Below are 21,172 nucleotides of genomic sequence, written 5' to 3' on the forward strand. Positions count from 1 at the left end.
CACAAAGCTGCCATGCAGGCTGTTTTTTTTTCTTTAGTCTATCTTTATTTAATTTTTTTTGCCATTGCTCAAAAAAAAAAAATCAATCTAACACTAATAGTGAATTATTGACCTATTCAAGGTTCCAATTATTTCAAACATTTCACTTTAAAATGTTTAATGTGGAAAATATTGCATATATTGTGCGGTTGCCATACAAAAACATCGTTTTCTTTGACAAAAGAGCATGAAAACAAACAAAATAATAGTTCAAACGTAAAATCGACAGATATATCTGAAGTTCATCTCGTAACTTAAGTGTTGGAAGTTAAAAAAAAATATATAAAAATGTATCACTTTATGAGTGGGGCACCTTTTGGATCCCAAATATATTTAATGGGATTTTAATCATCTTTTCACTGTGATTGCTCAAAAATAATAATGAATTAAAATCAATGGTGTCCTGCATTATTGATCTGTCATTACTTCACATCAAACATTGCTTTCTGAATGTTTTGGGCAGTGGGGGAAATACTGCAAATTTCAGTTTTATTATAAAAAACAAAGTTGTCATTGACAAAAAAGGCATAAAACCCTTTTTTTTTTTTTTTTTACTTTATATCAACCTGAGGTTGATATACTGTAGATATTTACTGTAAGCGTTAAATAAAAAACTAATTTGACTTGTTTTTAACATTTTAATGACTTAGACCCTTTATGGTTCCCGGGAACCCTAAAGGTAAAAAAATAATAAAAAATCCATATATTTTGTTTTGGTTTTAAAAATGAAAAATATCAAAATGGCCCCCGCATGCTTTAATTTTTCCGTGTTCGGCCCTCAGTGGAAAAAGTTTGGACACCCCTGCTCTACATTTATTGAACATATATTTACTAAAGTCCCTGAACTGTGTTCTAATACAATATCTGCACCAGTAGGTTTAAGGGACCACCATAACGTTGTGTTCACGAGAAAGACTACAATTCCTAAATAATTGTTTATCGAACAATATACTGTATAATAGATTAGATAGTGAATATGTTTTGGGGGGTTGTTAAAAATGTTACTTGGAATGTTGTGTACAGTATTGATGAAACAGAGGAAATGTGTTAATAGACAAGCACCTATGAAAATGTTCACATCTAAAACTTAAACAACCTTATGGATTGATTTACCTCTAACACTTTTAATGAGACAAAGAGATGATGCCAAATCGGCTGTCTTAAAATCAGGTGTATTGGGCGAAAAATTAAGTACTGTTAGCTGAGAAATCAAGTAACTAAATCAAATAAAAGGATGAAGACACTAAACTATCAGCAGGGAATAAATAGTGTCAAACACAACGGTAAAAAAAATACATTGAATGAAATCATGGGAAGAAAGAAAAATGCATGTCTCATTTGTGGAATCTGATGGTATTTTTCTTACAAAAGCCCCATAAGGACATAGCTAATTATTGAAACTTTTTTTTTTACATAAAGTGAACAATTTAAGGCAAAATCTATTTTTTTTTAAATCATTGTAATCTACTCTATAAGCTTCTTCTTTTTCTCTATCTTCTTGTTATGTGACATTCTACCTTTGCTGTTGCCATTTCTAACATAAAGTAGTGTAAAGTTCTTACTTATATCTGTCAGTAAACTCGCCATGAAAACGCTAAAACATACCAGTCTAGTGAGTTTACATTATTCACCCAAGGAACTTTAGAGAGTTCCGGTCGGATGTTTTTTTACGGGACACGTTTCTGGCGTTGTCGTTGTTTCCGAATGAGGAGATGCTGCTCGGTTATTGATTTAAGTAAAGTCTGAATGTCATTAAAACAGTTAGCTCCATCTTTTGACACTTCTTCCACTCCCGTCCTTGCATGCTACACCGCTACAACAAAGATGACGGGGAGAAGACGCTGCCGAAGGTGAGCCACGTAAATAAGACCGCCCACAAAACGGCGCATCTTGAAGAGACTGTAAGAAAGCGGCTTGAAGATGATCTGTAAAACATCATCTATGCAACATTTTGACCAAAGAACCACCATTACATGTTATGTAGACCACAAGGAAATGTTTTCAAGAAGAAATAATAATAATAATATTACTCCTTTAATGCGCCCTATAATCCGGTGCGCTTTATATATGAAAAACAATGTTTCTTACAGTCAAGCATGGTGGTGGTAGCGTCTTAGTCTGGGGCTGCATGAGTGCTGCCATCACTGGAGAGCATAAATTCCAACATGGAGTGTGGCATTCTGACGCAGAGAATGCTAGCCTCCTGGCTGTTTTGCTGATAATAACCCCAAAATTACAACAGTGTATACTTTTATTCAGTATCTTCAATTCTGCAGTTTATCACTTGTTATGACAGTTAAGTTAGTGTTTTACTCATATTTGCATAGTTTTTTTGTCTTACAATTAAGACTGATTTATTGTTTGTGAAAATGATCACTTAAGTATAGTATGTAAGTGTTACTTGAAAATTCCTTCTACTGTTTTATGATGGTGACATTCTTTAGAATGTTTTCACCCGGGGATGTATAATATTTATGAAAAAAACAGGTTGCAAAACGCAAACAAATCAGAGGTCTCGGAACTTACTGTGTTCAACCTTAGCGCTTCCACTGTAATAAGGTAATAGGCTGTTTTTGAACCGTTACTAGTGAGTAATTATCTAAACATCTGTGCCTTCAGCAGCACTACTAGATAAAACAAATAGTCCATGTAATTATTTCTAGAAAACTTATCGACTTACTGGTGGGTGGACTTGGGGGAGCTTAACTCGTGTTCAAGGGTGATCCTAGTGGGTGGGTGATGAAGCCATTTATGAGAGGCGCCCCAGATCTCTGCTCTACTTCATCCCTTTCCCCTGTCTAGCACATTGGCTCCCCCTCCCTGCAGACCTGTGCTTGTTTGTGTTTTAATAAGGAAGATTCATTAGGCTCATTGATATTCTAGGACACTCTTTGGTTTTAGACCAGCAAGGACACACGTGCAAAGGAGCAGCTATAACCTCCAATGCTAAGTAATATGATGGATGGTTGAGTCAAAGTTTTACTGATCCACCATTCAGGCAGTTGTGGACAATTTTACACTCAAGCAACTCAGTTTAACTGCTAGTATCAAAGTCTCCCCCGCTTAAATGTTACCACTTCACATTGATTTAAATCTTGAGTCATTCTTTGTAAGTGAAAATCATTAAGTTGATAGCATTATAAAGATTTGATAAACAGTTGCTTTTATTAGTGTGATTTATTTCCCCCTGTTTTGCCGTTATGCAATCTTTAATACATAAGACAGTTTTACAGGCTCCTTAGCATCGGTTTTAATTACCAGTAAAACATGATGATGCGGTTCTGGGCTAAGCGCCAGGAAAAATTAGGTCTGCTTCTAATTTGGACACTGAAGTAATGTTACATTCTTGTAGCTTGTTATAAGTGATGACAGCAGTTCACCAACATGCTTAGTCGATGCTCAGCATAGAGGAAGTTGGAGCCCAGACTATAGTGCAACCTGGGGTTTGGTGATTTAAACTCAGGCCTTGTAGTTGCATTGATAAGCAGACTCTGGGTCGATTGAGCTGAGCGAGCATTTTGGGAAAACAAATACACCAAATCAAGGATAATCCTATATCATCTGTTACACAGTCTTCAACCTCTGGCTGGCCCGATAATGAAAGCTGATTAGCTGTCGACCTCGTAGTTTGTCACATGCTTCCTGGTTTATTTCGGGCACACCAATGTCACAGACATTTTTGCCAGTGTTAGTGGCCATATGTAATTAGAATTTCACGCAATAAAATGCAGACCATTATGAGAGTCTTGATAAGATATGTATATATTGAATATCAGGGTTTCCCTCGGATTGCCAGATAACCTGTGGTGGTGGTGGAAGCGTGATTATGGGCATGGTCATCATGACATAATTTGAATAATTTGCATAATCTACAAAGAAGATATGAATTTCTTTAAAGAGGCTCACAAAAAGTATACATACATTTAAAACAAAATATGTTATTAATTAGTATTAACCAGTGGCGTGCGGTGAGGTTCATGGCTGGTGAGGCACTGACTTCATCACAGTCAGATTTACAAACATATGAACCCTAAAGAGTATCTTATTCACCATTTGATTGGCAGCAGTTAACTGGTTATGTTTAAAAGCTCATACCAGTATTCTTCCCTGCTTGGCACTCAGCATCAAGGGTTGGAATTGGGGGTTAAATAACCAAAAATTATTCCCGGGAGCGGCGCCGCTGCTGCCCACTGCTCCCCTCACCTCCCAGAGGGTGAACAAGGGGATGGGTCAAATGCAGAGGACACATTTCACCACACCTAGTGTGTGTGTGACAATCATTGGTACTTTAACTTAACTTTAACTGTAAACATACAAACTGTAGCACACAAAAAGCACATTTAATAAAAAAAAAACCTTATTATGGTCTTACCTTTACTTATAAATTAAGTTCATGTGCCGCTGTTGTGCTGGATTAATGCACCCCCTGACGGGAGTGTTATATCAACTAAAGCCCACACTTAAACTTTCCACGTGCAAGATTGAATCTATTTAAAAAAGTTATTTAATAAGAAGCCAAAAAGTGCAAAAACAATAATGTTCGTGTTGGAGGAGTTGTGAATGAATGAAATATGAAATCCGTGCTGCAGTCTGCAGGTGTACCTAATGTTGTGGCCCTGCGGTTATTCAATAACATATATTTGATATTGTCTTGCCATATTTTCAATTCTTGCTGCTTATTGTACTATGTACTTTAAGAATTTTTAATGTATCTAGCAACTTTAAATGACTTGTTTTTATTTTTTAAAAATAACTAGCAACAAATCCAACAATTTTGCTGGTGTTATTATAGAACGTACACTTGTTTATAGACGCAAGCTGCAGCCAGAATGACGTCACACTTGCTTCACGCTGCTGCTCCAGTTGGACTTTCGCCCCTTAAAAAGCTGCCACGGTCCTTTTAATATTTGCACATTTTGTGGATAGCAGCCCACGGGTATATCTGGGATATATTAAAGTTACGTCCACAACGCAGACATGCAAACACGCTCCAGACAATGGCGTGCGTCTTGTTTACGTCCTGTTTAGGCAGTGCTGTTTTCGGTGATCAAAGTATTTTTTCAGTGGTCAAGTTTTTGGTGCATCACTTGTCAATAGTGCGCAAACTATAGGCTACATACATATATATATCCATTCATACTGTAACGACCTGATGGTGTTAATGTTTTATGTTTGTATGGTTTCGATTTGATGTTAATTTTTCCCATGATCACAAACACACCGTTCGTGCCTAAAAGCGTATTGCCAAAAAATGAAGAAGTGTTGTCGTGTGTCTGGAGTAGCATGGAGACGAAAGTGTTTGCACGAAAAGTACAACCTGTTGAAATTAAGATCATAAGATTAGCAATAAAATTTTAAAAAATAGCGTCTGACTTTGTGTGATTTCTTCTGGGAGCTACAATACAAAGTATTATTTTAATTTGTTTTCACGTAAAAAAATATATTTTCAAGATGTGGCGGAAATGAAAATGGTATGGCGGTGCGCCACAATCGTTCAGTTTCCCCTTATTGTAACTGAATGTGGCGCACCGCCATACCATTTTCATTTCCGTCACATCTTGAAAATATATTTTTTTACGTGAAAACAAATTAAAATAATATATTGTACTGTAGCTCCCAGAAGAAATCACAAAGTCAGACGCTATTTTTTTTAATTTTATTGCTAATCTTATGATCTTAATTTGCACCGCCACTGCAAGATAAATGCCCTTACACCTTTATATAAGTTTTTTTTTACATGAAAAAAAGTTTCGGTAATATATCGTACGAATGGACATACTGTATATAGTTTACTATTTACGTACTATTGGTCGTAATAAGTTTGAAAAACATCTCAAATATCATAACAATGTTTTTCTATGATTTATTTAGAAAAAAAACTAAACTAAATAGCCTGTCAGGAAGCTACAGCCGCTTGCATATCTAAACAGACTTGACGCTCAGCAAAAGTAGGTGAGAAAGTTAAAGAGAAAGGTATGTCAAGCCTGTATAAACTACCCTCATTCTTTTGACATTACTATGGACAAAACGTCTAACTTTACGCCGTGTGCGTCTTTGAATCTCCGTTTGGACGTGCATGTTGTCCCCGTGCGTATGTGTTTTTTTTCCAGGTACTCCAGTTACCTCCCACATTCCAAAAATATGTGTGTACGAATCATTGGAGACTGTAAATTGTCCATAGACATGAATGTGAGTGTGAATGATAGTTTGTGTATATGTGCCCTGCGATCAGCCATGCTAATTTTGGTTAGCCAGTCAAGGAGCTTGTCCATTGTACTTTAGTATTGAGCTAGTGGCAATAGAGCCAACCTTCAATGTGTATAATTGTATTCTTTTTTTCAGTTTATTCCGAACTAAATTATTAATTTAACATGATCCGTACATGTATGTGCACTTCATGTGTATATATGATGTACTTTCCTTACTGTGTTTAGTTTTACATTGACTTCATTGTGGAGAATATCAATAAACCACCTCAAATTATTTTATTAATCACTAATTCAAAAGACTGTTTACATATTTGGCAAACTAAATTGCAACATTTAGGGAGGAGAGAATATAATGTTGTAGAATCTCCGTTCTAATTCATCCCAAAGGTGTTCTATCGGGTTCAGGTCAGGATTCTGTGCAGGCCAGTCAAGTTCATCCACACCATGTCTTTATGGACCTTGCTTTTTGCACTGGTGCACAGTCATGTTGGAAGAGGAAGGGGCCCGCTCCAAACTGTTCCCACAAGGTTGGGAGCATGCAATTGTCCAAAATGTTTAGGTATCATGGAGCATTCAAAGTTCCTTTCACTGGAACTAAGGGGCCAAGCCCAACTTCTGAAGAACAACCCCACACCATAATTCCTGCTCCACCAAATTTCACACTAGGCACAATGCATTCCGAAATGTAGCGTTCTCCTGGCAACCTCCAAACCCAGACTCGTCCATCAGATTGCCAGATGGAAAAGCGTGATTCACCACTCCAGAGAACGCGTCTCCACTGCTCTAGAGTCCAGTGGCGACGTGTTTTTCACCACTGCATCCAACGCTTTGCATTGGACTTGGTGATGTATGCCTTAGATGCAGCTGCTCGGCCATGGAAACCCATTCCATGAAGCTCTCTGCGTACTTTATGTGGGCTAATTGGAAGGTCACATGAAGTTTGGAGCTCTGTAGCAACTGACTGTGCAGAAAGTATTTGCACTATGAGCTCCTGAGAGCGGCCCATTCTTTCACAAATGTTTGTAGAAACAGTTTCCATGCTTAAGTGCTTGATTTTATACACCTGTGGCCGGGCCAAGTGATTAGGACACCTGATTCTGATCATTTGGATGGGTGGCCAAATACTTTTGGCAATATAGTGTATGATCAAACTTTCTTGTTCTTGTCCGAAGTTGAGCAGCCGCATTTATTATGTCACAGAGTTTATAATTTTGATATTACCAACATGTTTGGAATTTTACTTTACGGAAAATACATGCCAGAGAAAAATACCTTTCACTCGTGGTTCTACGTTCTACCACATGTGGTGTGTATTTGTGTGTGTTAGCGGGACATATCAGACTCCTTAGATGGGGGTAGGAGACAGGAGGGAAGCCTGTTGTCACATTTTTTTTTAGCTTTACCTTCTCTCGCCGATCATCTGACTCCCTTGGAAGTTAAAAATGTAATCAAAGACACAGCATCTGACAGCTGTCGCATCACTTCTTTTGCTCTTCAAAAAATATATTGTGCAAATACCGCCGTGCTTATCAACAAAGATTCATGGGTGATGAAGAGGTCGCAAATGAGTCACGTGGGAGGTATGCATTTCTAACATCTCTGTTAAATGGAGAGGCTGTTTTGCCCCGTGTTGTACAGTCCTGCTCCCCTGGTGCTACCATAGGAACACAGCAGGCTTTTATCCTCATTGCTGGTAATGTTTTGCTCCCCACTGGTCTGTCCTGGGGCCTCGTGTATAGAGCATGCACACGCACGAATACCTGACGTACGCCCTTTTCACAGCAAAGTTGAGATGTGAACTGAACGTGGAACTCACGCCAAATTCATGGCTGACGTACGCACATTTCTACAAACCCTGTTTCCATATGAGTTGGGAAATAGTGTTAGATGTAAATATAAACGGAATACAATGATTTGCAAATCATTTCCAACCCATATTCAGTTGAATATGCTACAAGACAACATATTTGATGTTCAAACTGATAAACTTTTTTTTTTTTGCAAATAATCATTAACTTTAGAATTTGATGCCAGCAACACGTGACAAAGAAGTTGGGAAAGGTGGCAATAAATACTGATCAAGTTGAGGAATGCTCATCAAACACTTATTTGGAACATCCCACAGGTGAACAGGCAAATTGGGAACAGGTGGGTGCCATGATTGGGTATAAAAGTAAATTCCATGAAATGCTCAGTCATTCACAAACAAGGATGGGGCGAGGGTCACCACTTTGTCAACAAACGCGTGAGCAAATTGTTGAACAGTTTAAGAAAAACCTTTCTCAACCAGCTATTGCAAGGAATTTAGGGATTTCACCATCTACGGTCTGTAATATCATCAAAGGGTTCAGAGAATCTGGAGAAATTACTGCACGTAAGCAGCTAAGCCCGTGACCTTCAATCCCTCAGGCTGTACTGCATCAACAAGCGACATCAGTGTGTAAAGGATATCACCACATGGGCTCAGGAACACTTCAGAAACCCACTGTCAGTAATTACAGTTGGTCGCTACATCTGTAAGTGCAAATTAAAACTCTCTTATGCAAGGCGAAAACCGTTTATCAACAACACCCAGAAACGCTGTCGGCTTCGCTGGGCCTGAGCTCATCTAAGATGGACTGATACAAAGTGGAAAAGTGTTCTGTGGTCTGACGAGTCCACATTTCAAATTGTTTTTTGAAACTGTGGACGTCGTGTCCTCCGGACCAAAGAGGAAAAGAACCATCCGGATTGTTATAGGCGCAAAGTTGAAAAGCCAGCATCTGTGATGGTATGGGGGTGTATTAGTGCCCAAGACATGGGTAACTTACACATCTGTGAAGGCGCCTTTAATGCTGAAAGGTACATACAGGTTTTGGAGCAACATATGTTGCCATCCAAGCAACGTTACCATAGACGCCCCTGCTTATTTCAGCAAGACAATGCCAAGCCACGTGTTACATCAACGTGGCTTCATAGTAAAAGAGTGCGGGGACTAGACTGGCCTGCCTGTAGTCCAGACCTGTCTCCCATTGAAAATGTGTGGCGCATCATGAAGCCTAAAATACCACAACGGAGACCCCCGGACTGTTGAACAACTTAAGCTGTACATCAAGCAAGAATGGGAAAGAATTTCACCTGAGATCCTTAAAAAATGTGTCTCTCAGTTCCCAAACGTTTACTGAGTGTTGTTAAAAGGAAAGGCCATGTAACACAGTGGTGAACATGCCCTTTCCCAACTACTTTGGCACGTGTTGCAGCCATGAAATTCTAAGTTAATTATTATTTGCAAAAAAAAATAAAGTTGATGAGTTTGAACACCAAATATCTTGTCTTTGTAGCATATTCAACTGAATATGGGTTGAAAAGGATTTGCAAATCATTGTATTCCGTTTATATTTACATCTAACACAATTTCCCAACTCATATGGAAACGGGGTTTGTACATGCTGTGGATACTTTGGCGACACACGCAGGTGGTCTTTCGGGCTTTGTCAAATTTGAATTTAAAGTTAAGTTAAAGTCCCAACGATTTGTCCTCTGCATTTGACCCATCCCCATGTTCACCTCCTGGGAGGTGGGGGGGAGCAGTAAGCAGCAGCGGTGGCCACACTCGGGAATCATTTGGTGATTTAACCCCCAATTCCAACCCATGATGCTGAGTGCCAAGCAGGGAGGTAATGGGTCCCATTTTTATAGTCTTTGGTATGACTCGGCCGGGGTTTGAACTCACAACCTCCCAATCTCAGGGTAGACACTCTAACCACAAGGCCACTGTGCTGGTGAATTTGCCACATTTACAGCAAAAACTGTTCTGGTTAAAGATGACAAATGTATGGTGAGCGTCTCGTTGGTCTAGATCAGGGGTGTCATGACCGGTCCCTACATTTCATGTCTGGTTTTGCCTTTGTTGTTTTTTGCCTGTGTTTGAGGGTCTATTTCTGTTCTAGCTCTCCCTTCATTGTTATTTCTGGTTGCTAGGAGCGCTGATCAAACTGACCTGCCTCTGATTAGTGATCAGGAGGCTCACTTGCTTCTGATCGCTAATAAGAGTCACTCTGTCTTGAGTGGAGAATCATTGTTTGCTTACGTTTCAGGTTAACGTTTTACTGTTTTTGATTTATTGTTAGTTGTATGCTAATGTTACGAATTGTTTGTGTTGCATGACAACCGTTCATGTTGTTCGTTTGCTTGTGCTTGTTATTGCACTTCCTTGCTGCACTATGTGATGCCATTTGTGAGTATTACATGACTCTTACCTTCAGGCTGCTTCCCCTCCTTCTGCATTCTGGGATCAAGAAATATTAGCGCCGAGCCAAATGGTGACAAGGGGTTTTCAAAGTGCGGCCTGTGCAGCTTTTTTTTTTTCCGGATCTCGACATGATCTGAAAATTACGTTAATTAATTATTATTGACGCATATTATATATATAACACAATGATTTACTTTCTCATCAACAACACACAAGCTAAGATAAGCATATACTGATGTACAAAACTCAAATCCAGTGAAGTTGTGTAAATTGTAAATAAAAACAGAATACGATTATTTGCAAATCCTTTTCAACCTATATTCAATTGAATAGACTGCAAAGACAAGATATTTAACGTTGAACTACAAAACGTTGTTATTTTTTGCAAATATTAGCTCATTTGGAATTTGATGCCTGCAACATGTTTCAAAAAAGCAACATCCAAGCAACATTGTCTTATTTCAGCAAGACAATGCCAAGCCACGTGTTACAGCAGTGTGGCTTCATAGTAAAAGGGTGCGGCTACTAGACTGGCCTGCCTGTAGTCCAGACCTGTCTCCCGTTGAAAATGTGTGGCGCATTATGAAGCCTAAAATACCACAACGGAGACCCCCGGACTGTTGAACAACTTAAGCTGTACATCAAGCAAGAATGGGAAAGAATTCCACCTGAAAAGCTTCAAAAATGTGTCTCCTCAGTTCCCAAACGTTTACTGAGTGTTGTTAAAAGGAAAGACCATGTAACACAGTGGTAAAAATGCCCCTGTGCCAACTTGTTTGCAATGTGTTGCTGCCATTAAATTCTAAGTTAATGATTATTTGCAAAAAAAAAACAAGTTTCTCAGTTCGAACATTAATTATCTTGTCTTTGCAGTCTATTCAATTGAATATAAATTGAAAAGGATTTGCAAATCAATGTATTCTGTTTTTATTTACGAATTACACTTTGTATTTTGAATAGGTTTAGGCATCTTTAATCAAAGTGCCTCCCGTATACTTTGATTTTTCAGCATGCAGCCCTCGGTAGAGCAACTTTGGACACCACTGGTCAAGATCTTGCTGATCTGTGTCACAATACTGAAATCATTATCGAATCCAATTGCTATTATTCCATTATTCTAACAGATCATGCATTTCATAGATGAAGGGCTCCTACCACTAGTTTTGGTCTTGTCTCGTCTTGAGAATATTCCTATTGTTCGCCTATATCTGAGTCCAAGACAAAATCCAATTTAAAAAATGTATATGCTGTATGTATATAATATTATATAACAATAATTGAATGCAGCTGAGATAGGCTCCAGCACCCCCCGCGACCCCAAAAGGGACAAGCGGTAGAACATGGATGGATGGATGATTGAAAGACAAGACCATCCTAAAAAGATTTACAGATTAAGAGCAATTCGACTGTTTTGAGCGAAAATTTTTAAACTTTCCAAAGCCATGGGCTGGAAAGAGAAGGCGTGTTGAAGAGGGTTCCACGGGGGTTTTAACAAGGGGAATAACCCTCAGCATGAGTGTAAGTGTGTGCTGTCCTCAGCTGAGCATAATGGACAGTTTAAGCTCCTCGCACTCCCATCAAGTAGACAAGCCTGCGGTTTGAGCTAATGACGGCACTTCATCTCTATTATTGAGAGTATTCATGATGATGGATGGATTTTGCGTCACGGTGCGTGGATGGATGTGTGCGGAGATGGCAGGATTATACAAATCAAGTTTTCCTCGCATAAGTGTCTCTTTAGCGTGAATGATCTTATAGTTCAAGAAAATAAGTCTGTTGCATTTCCTTTCCTTCTTTAAGGATGACGAGCCACTCGCAGGAGTGCCCAACAGCAGAGACCACGCCCACATCAGCAAGTTTCTTACTGAGCACCATAAGACATCGCCATGGAAACCAGAGGTAATTACTTGTTTTCTATTTTTGGATCTTTTTACTGAGCCCTGGTTCTTCTTCATGCACAAAGGCTCTGAGGTCCGGTCGTCTTCTGTGTGACTCATCAACCACAACTTTGCATGACTCGTACCAACATTACAATTTCATAAGTAGTCAACGTTATCTATGAAGAATCTTACCGTTTCCTTTTGTCAAATATAATTAGGAAGACACATATCTTTTCTTCCTGCTATGAGAACAATTGTTCCCATTAAAACTATTGAAGGAAAATAAATGTGACTTTTTGAATTTAATCACCCGAAGGATTATACATCATTTATGAAAACGTAACATTTAAGGGCCGAATAACTCCATGATTATGTGATTCCTTTCTTTTCCTAGCTCAGGTCAAACCCTTGAAACTGTGTATTTGAGATAAGGGAAGATTTGTAACCTCTGCAGTGTACGTTAATCACGTGTGTGTGTCTTGGCTAATGTGACGTATTAGTCATCATCTGCACTAGGGTCGTAACGATACCAATATTTTGGTACCGGTACTAAAATTATTTCAATACTTTTTGGTACTTTTCTAAATAAAGGGGACCACAAAAAAATTGCATTATTGGCTTTATTTTAACAAAAAATCGTAGGGTACATTAAACATATGTTTCTTATTGCAGTTAAGTCCTTAAATAAAATAGTGAACATACAAGACAACTTGTCTTTTAGTAGTAAGTAAACAAAGAAATGCTCCTCATTAGTCTGCTGTAACATATTGTATCATTTATCATTCTATTATTTTGTCAACATTATGAAGGACAAGTGGTAGAAAATGTATTATTAATCTATTTGTTCATTTACTGTTAATATCTGCTTACTTTCTCTTTTAACATGTTCTGTCTACACTTCTGTTAAAATGTAATAATCACTTATTCTTCTGTTGTTTAATACTTTACATTAGTTTTGGATAATACCACAAATTTGGGTATCAATCCGATACCAAGTCATTACAGGATCATACATTGGTCATACTAAAAGTCCTCCAGGGACATATTTATAAAGTTTATAAACATAATATACATTTTTTTAAAAAGAAAGAAGATGTTGTGATGCCAAAAAATATAGACATAATCATAGTAGTATCGACTAGATACGTGCCTGTACTTGTTATCATTACAGTGGATGTTAGGTGTAGATCCACCAATGGCGTTTGTTTACATTTTGATGCCGGTGAGCTACGGTGTGTAGTGAAGCATGTTTAGCTATTCCTCGTCCTGCAGGGATGATACTTGTAAGAAACGTACTTTATTTGTCGCAATGGAGACCAGGATTAGAGATTTAGAAGTCGCTAAAACACTGCAGACGGCGGATGGACGTTAGCCGCTAGCTAGCTAGCCATGTCTTAAAGTACCTCTTCCTGAGGGCATTTCAGTGTTATAACTTCACCTTTATCGTTAGTTTTTAAGCCAAAATGCGTCCATTCTCCCTTTTCTGTCTACACACTGTGTCTGCTTGTAAGTACTCCGTGATTGTGTGCCGCCAAACATGCTCGTCTGCTCGTAAACCAGCAATGACACGACATGACGACGACGCAGGCGCGGGGGGGCTGCGGGACCGGTACGTTTCAGAGGCGGTAAATGGGTAAAATGATTCATTAGTACTGCGGTACTATACTAATACCGATATACCGTACAACCCTAATCTGCACTGATTCCAGGGATAATAGGACCGCACATGACTCTACATAAGGATCAGATGTAATACCAATGTAATTGGTATTGTTGGTATTATCATACCCGTTTGGACATTTCTTTGGGTATACCCACACACTCAATATGGCAAGTTGTATTTTTTTAATCATTATTGAAACAATATTTATAATTTTTTCTATTCACAACGGTGACTACAGTGTCTTAGACTTAGACTTCCTTTATTGTCATTCAAATTTGAATTTTACACTGCAGATAAGAACGACATTTTGTTGCATTAGCTCGTGGTCTTTTCACCTTTATGGAAAACTCGTATGTACTCGAATGTAACACCCTCCAGTATATATTCAGCGTAGAGATTTTATTTTATTTATTTTTTGTTAATGCACTCACGCTGAAAGTTTAATTTCAATTTTGATTATGTGCATTTATTAGAAAAAAAGAATTAAGGTTATGGCAAGCAGAAACATTGTTGTTGTTTTTAACTATTTTCCGCAAAATACGCATTGAGGCGGTGAAGTGTGTTTTATCCGATTACACGATTAATCAAACAAAGTAATCGATAGGATTTTCGATTACTATAATAAGTCATAGCTGCGGCCTAAATCGGCAATCAGATTGTTTGTTGCTCACAGCCCCCGAATGGCATATTGTTTTGGAATTTGTATATAATAGTCAGTGTTGTGACTAACGCGTTACAAAGTACTGTAACGCCGTTAGTTTCGGCGGTAACTAGTAATCTAGCGCGTTATTTTTTATATTCAGTAACTCAGTTACCGTTACTACATGATGATTTTATCAGCGACCAAAAGTTGCGAACTTTATCGTCGATGTTCTCTACTAAATCCTTTCAGCAAAAATATGGCAATATCGCGAAATGATCAAGTATGACACATAGAATGGATCTGCTATCCCCGTTTAAATAAAAAAATTTTATTTCAGTAGGCCTTTAAAAAAAAATAAGAGAAAAAGAAGTAACTAAATAGTTACTTTTCACAGTAATGCATTACTCTTTGGTGTAAGTAACTGAGTTAGTAACTGAGTTACTTTTGAAATAAAGTAACTAGTAACTGTAACTAGTTACTGGTTTTCAGTAACTAACCCAACACTGATAATAGTACACATAATTATACATTTGACACACTATATTAGGGCTGCAGCTAGTGAATAATTTAATTATCGAATAAACTATCGATTAATTTGTTTGCTTAATCGAGTAATTGGATAACTTGGGACGACATTCTCAATGACATTCTCAGCAAAAGGTTTTGCAATCGAATAATTCGTTAATAGCCTTTAGAGGAATCAGTCAAACTTGGCGAAGCACAACAACTCCTTTTTTTCTGCTCTCTATCTGTCCCAATTACCGGCACAAACTTGTTTTCCTGGTGCACAGCCAAAATAGCAGAGGTCCGTGGGGCCACCACGCTGGCGGAGGTAGAGTGGGACCATATGCCAGCTGTCACAGCATGACGGCGGTCACACGGGCACGTAGAGGCATTCATACAGGCTTATTGCACACTATTAGCTAGTGCAGATAAAGGATCCTCATTCAAACATACATTACTTAGCCTATAGATAAAGGCACATTTAGAAGGGGTATTTCTGACATGATGATGTCATCCTTAGTGAATGTCCCCATCTGGCAGAGCAGCATTTTATCTGTCAAAGCCACTACCATGCCAAGGACGCTGAGGAGAAAAGTCATGAACAATTATGAATAAACAGCCTCATCAGTGAATTACACGTTTGACACCTGCTAAATCTTGCACCGTCCCAATTACAGCCAGATGATATGAATGATGGTATGGGTGTTACCAAAAGGCTGTTTTAATAACAGCCTTTTGGTAACACCCATACCATTAATAACACAGGTGGAACATAAATTGGACTAAAACATACCTGTTAAAGATAAATGAATGCATACAAGTTGGAGCCAGAAAACACACAAATAATTCCAGGAACTTCCGAAGTGGTTACATTTCCAAGGGACATTAACAAAAATTATTTGGGAATGTCCGGCGGGCCAGATTGAAAAGCTTAACGGGCTTGAACTCACAACCTTCCAGTCTCAGGGCGGAAACTCTAACCCAGATCTGGGCAAATTAAGGCCCGGGGGCCACATGCGGCCCGTTAAGCTTTTCAATCTAGCCCACCGGACATTCCCAAATAATTTTTATAGATGGAAATTGTAGCTGCCATTATGATGTGCAGTGATATTTTCAAATTACCGTAAGTCTTGAACTATACAAAGTATTTCAATGGTTGGAATCTGCGCTTTTGCATGATATACTAGTTACAAACCCTGTTTCCATATGAGTTGGGAAATTGTGTTGGAAACGGAATACAATGATTTGCAAATCATTGTATTCCGTTTATATTTACAGCTAACACAATTTCCCAACTCATATGGAAACGGGGTTTGTACTATGGTAATCGAATTAGTTACTATGGTAATCGAATTAGTTACTATGGTAATCTAAGTCACAGCAGCTCAGACGAGGCACCAAGCAGTGTGGGTGGGGAGCGTTTCCACAGAGTGTTTCCAGAGCGGTCAACCTGAAATACGGGTGTCAGGGACAGACGCGGAAATAGATTTTTACAACAAAGTTCTAAAGCTTAGTGATATATCAGATATATCAGATTGTAATTGGGGGTTTTTTACCCTTCACGTTAATATTTCGCTGTGTTTGTTGCATTTTTGTTGCGTTTCGCATGATTGTAAAATATGTCGATCTAGAGGGGGTGTGACATTCATATGTTGTCAATATTCAGTGTTTTTTTGTCGTTCATAGTTAATATTGTAAATACATCCATTTTCTACCGCTTGTCCCTTTTGGGGTCGCGGGGGGTCGCTGGAGCCTATCTCAGCTACAATCGGGCGGAAGGCGGGGTACACCCTGGACAAGTCGCCACCTCATCTCAGGGCCAACACAGATAGACAGACAACATTCACACTCACATTCACACACTAGAGCCAATTTAGTGTTGCCAATCAACTTATCCCCAGGTGCATGTGGGGGCGGTATAGCTCGGTTGGTAGAGTGGCCGTGCCAGCAACTTGAGGGTTCCAGGTTCGATCCCCGCTTCCGCCATCCTAGTCACTGCCGTTGTGTCCTTGGGCAAGACACTTTACCCACCTGCTCCCAGTGCCACCCACACTGGTTTAAATGTAACTTAGATATTGGGTTTCACTATGTGAAGCGCTTTGAGTCACTAGAGAAAAAGCGCTATATAAATATAATTCACTTCACTTCACTTGTCTTTGGAGGTGGGAGGAAGCCGGAGTACCCGGAGGGAACCCACGCAGTCACGGGGAGAACATGCAAACTCCACACAGAAAGATCCCGAGCCCGGGATTGAACTAAGGACTACTCAGGACCTTCGTATTGTGAGGCAGATGCACTAACCCAGTGGTTCTCAAACTTTTTTTGTCATCCCCCACTTTGGACAAGGGGGAGTTTTCAAGCCCCACCTGCCCGCATCGCCCCAACAGAACGCTAATGCCAAGCTTAACATTTTCAAATTTATCGAACATCAAGTAACATCAAGTTTTATACATTCAAACTCAATAACATAAAATAAAATCAAGTTCAATAATAACTAAAATAACTGTGCAGCTGTGGTATAACTTGCATCAAGTTCAATATCAAATAAAATAACTTGCATCAATTCAATAATAAATAAAACAAAAGTGTTATAACTTGCATCAAGTTCAATAATAAATCAAAAAAAGTGTTATAACTTGCATCAAGTTCAATAATAAATCAAATAAAAGTGTTATAACTTGCATCAAGTTCAATAATAAATCAAATAACTTGCATCAAGTTCAATAATAAATGAAAATAAAAGTGCCACTTTGCAATCTTTGCCAAAAAAAGGAGGACAGGGCAAGTGAACATGAGTTTTACAGTACTCCAGCATTAGTGGCTGCAATGAGCCTGTTTTGCACTGCACAGCTTTTCAAATGGGGGTTGCAGGCTTGACACTGCCACTGTTAAAACCTCATTGAGTTCGGGGCTCGAGCTGCCTTGACGCGAGTGCTTCCCGGTGAATGACACAGTGTGTCCAATGCGCATTTGGCGCAACCCTCTTTATTAGAGCCTGCAGCCCGTTTCTTGACTTTGCCATGGTCTGTGCGCCATCAGAGCAAAAGCCCACACAGTTTTCCCATTTAAGGTTCTGTTCTTTGAGGAAACTGTCCATTATCTTGAACAGCTCATCAGCATTGGCTGTATTTTTTATGTATTTGCAAAACAGCAAATCCTCGCACAGTGACCCGCCATTCACAAAGCTTCCGCTTAGCCCCGCCCCCATTAGTTACTGTTGCTGTCTGTCAAACTTTCGCTCCTACCTAGAAATGTAAAGCCTACAGGAAAAATAAGTAATTTACATTTATCTATATAGCGGATTTCACAGACAGAATCACAAAGTGATTTACAGTGTGTATAGAAAATGAAAGCATAGTAAAAAAAAAAAATCAAAGAATATAATAATAAAAAATAAAAAAAAATCAAAGTGAAATTTCCTCCCGTTCCTCGCGCCCCACCTGTCATGTCTCTATTCCCCACCAGTGGGGCGCGCCCCACACTTTGAGAAACGCTGCACTATCCCTTGTCCCACCGTTCTGCCCATTGTAAATCCCACATTCTTTATTTTCATGTACATTCTGGGTGTCTCGTTCAGTAAAAAAACGTAAAATTCCATTCTGTTTTTAAGACGGTCTCTCATAACTTTTTTAGCATTCAATCAGACATTATTGTGAGTTTTTGTATTAGTGTTCCTAAAAATCAGATATACCGGCCCCCAGACACATTTTTTCTCTAAATTTGGCCCCCGAGTTAAAATAATTGCCCAGGCCTGGTTTAGGGGGTGAACCCCCATAGTTGACAAAAGAAAGCGCTGATCGTGGAAGCTTTTATTAAAATTGATGCCGATTAGAATTTGTGTCTTCCTGCATTGCAGTGTTCTTGAAAGTTTGCAATAAGGGAGACATTTCAGGCATATACACTATGTGTACCTGTAATTAAAGGCCTACTGAAACCCACTACTACCGACCACGCAGTCTGATAGTATATATATCAATGATGAAATCTTAACATTGCAACACATGCCAATACGGCCGGGTTAACTTATAAAGTGCAATTTTAAATTTCCCGCGAAACTTCCGGTTGAAAACGTCTATGTATGATGACGTATGCGCGTGACGTCAATCGTTGAAACGGAAGTATTCGGCCCCATTGAATCCAATACAAAAAGCTCTGTTTTCATCTCAAAATTCCACAGTATTCTGGACATCTGTGTTGGTGAATATTTTGCAATTTGTTTAATGAACAATGAAGACTGCAAAGAAGAAAGTTGTAGGTGGGATCGGTGTATTAGCGGCGGACTACAGCAACACAACCAGGAGGACTTTGAGATGGATAGCAGACGCGCTAGCCGCCGACCTCACCTTGACTTCCTCCGTCTCCGGGCCGCCGACCGCATCGATGATCGGGTGAAGTCCTTCGTTGCTCCGTCGATCGCTGGAAATCGGGTGAGCACGGGTGTTGATGAGCAGATGAGGGCTGGCGTAGGTGGATAGCTAATGTTTTTAGCATAGCTCTGTGAGGTCCCGTTGCTAATTTAGCTTCAATAGCGTCGTTAGCAACAGCGTTGTTAAGCTTCGCCAGCCTGGAAAGCATTAACCGTGTAGTTACAGGTCCATGGTTTAATAGTATTGTTGATTTTCTGTCTATCCTTCCAGTCAGGGGTTTATTTCTTTTGTTTCTATCTGCATTTAAGCCCGATGCTATCACGTTAGCTCCATAGCTAAAGAGCTTCGCCGATGTATTGTCGTGGAGATAAAAGTCACTGTGAATGTCCATTTCGCGTTCTCGACTCTCATTTTCAAGAGGATATAGTATCCGAGGTGGTTTAAAATACAAATCCGTGATCCACAATAGAAAAAGGAGAAAGTGTGGAATCCAATGAACCCTAAGTTGCGGTCAGAGAGCGAAAAAAGATACGTCCTGCACTGCACTCTAGTCCTTCACTCTCACGTTCCTCATCCACGAATCTTTCATCCTTGCTCAAATTAATGGGGTAATCGTCGCTTTCTCGGTCCGAATCGCTCTCTCTGCTGGTGTAAACAATGGGGAAATGTGAGGAGCCTTTCAACCTGTGACGTCACGCTACTTCCGGTACAGGCGAGGCTTTTTTTATCAGCGATCAAAAGTTGCGAACTTTATCGTCGATGTTCTCTACTAAATCCTTTCAGCAAAAATATGGCAATATCGCGAAATGATCAAGTATGACACAAAGAATGGATCTGCTATCCCCGTTTGAATAAAAAAAAATCATTTCAGTAGGCCTTTAAGTATAAATGCCTATAAAAGTGCAATTCATTTTTTTAAAGTTATCATTTTTGGCATTTTAGTTTGAAAATAAATTAATTATAGACATTCTGTTGGCACACGTTATATACTGTATATATTAATTTCTGCCCAAAAGGCATTTATGGTAGTTCAAAGTACGCTTGTCGCACTGAGGACTGTTGTGGCAGTGATGTTTTTTATGCTAAAGACACACAAAGCTAACATTGATCAAAAAGGCAGCCTCCATGTTCTGTAAATATGCAATAATGTCAATCATGTAGCAATGCTTTTGCGGTAAACGAAGCTCGATCAAGGAAGCCCTGCTGCTGTTTGACAAGTACGCTCATGATTTTATGGATGTAATAAAAAAAAAAGCTGCATGAGGTGCTACTCAACATGAACGTGTGACTAAAGCAGAGAACAAGAGGCGTGATGATTTTTATTCTGCTGCTTGTCTGTCATCATATGCAAATACTGGATCAAAAGTCTCATTTTCATCCCGGGCGACTCATTGCGCCAGACGCCACTGTCTTCAACATGTGAAAGTCTGTGAAAGAAGACATGTAATCAGTAAGCAGATGGCAGATTATACAAACCCCCATTACAGAAGTTGATGAGTCTGGAATGTGGATCATATGAATCTTGTCTTCAATTTCGCCGCCTCTCCTCTTTCAAATGACCTCTCATTATCCCTACTGATGAATCTGTCCATCATTCCAGCATCTCCTCCCTACCTGTCTGCACTTCCATCCAGCT

At 39.2% G+C, this 21,172-nt stretch overlaps 1 protein-coding gene across 2 annotated transcripts in view; it reads left to right on the forward strand.

Annotated features, from left to right (window-relative positions):
* Window positions 1-21,172, forward strand: part of b4galnt4a (beta-1,4-N-acetyl-galactosaminyl transferase 4a) — a 503,111-nt gene that overhangs the window by 319,720 nt on the left and 162,219 nt on the right. For both annotated transcript variants that reach the window (XM_062036152.1, XM_062036153.1), the window contains exon 3: window positions 12,280-12,378. In XM_062036152.1, the coding sequence (XP_061892136.1) occupies window positions 12,280-12,378 (99 nt within the window). The remainder of the gene's footprint in view (window positions 1-12,279; window positions 12,379-21,172) is intronic.

Source organism: Entelurus aequoreus, linkage group LG24 (genome assembly GCF_033978785.1).
Source record: "Entelurus aequoreus isolate RoL-2023_Sb linkage group LG24, RoL_Eaeq_v1.1, whole genome shotgun sequence".
Taxonomy (NCBI): Eukaryota; Metazoa; Chordata; class Actinopteri; order Syngnathiformes; family Syngnathidae; genus Entelurus; species Entelurus aequoreus.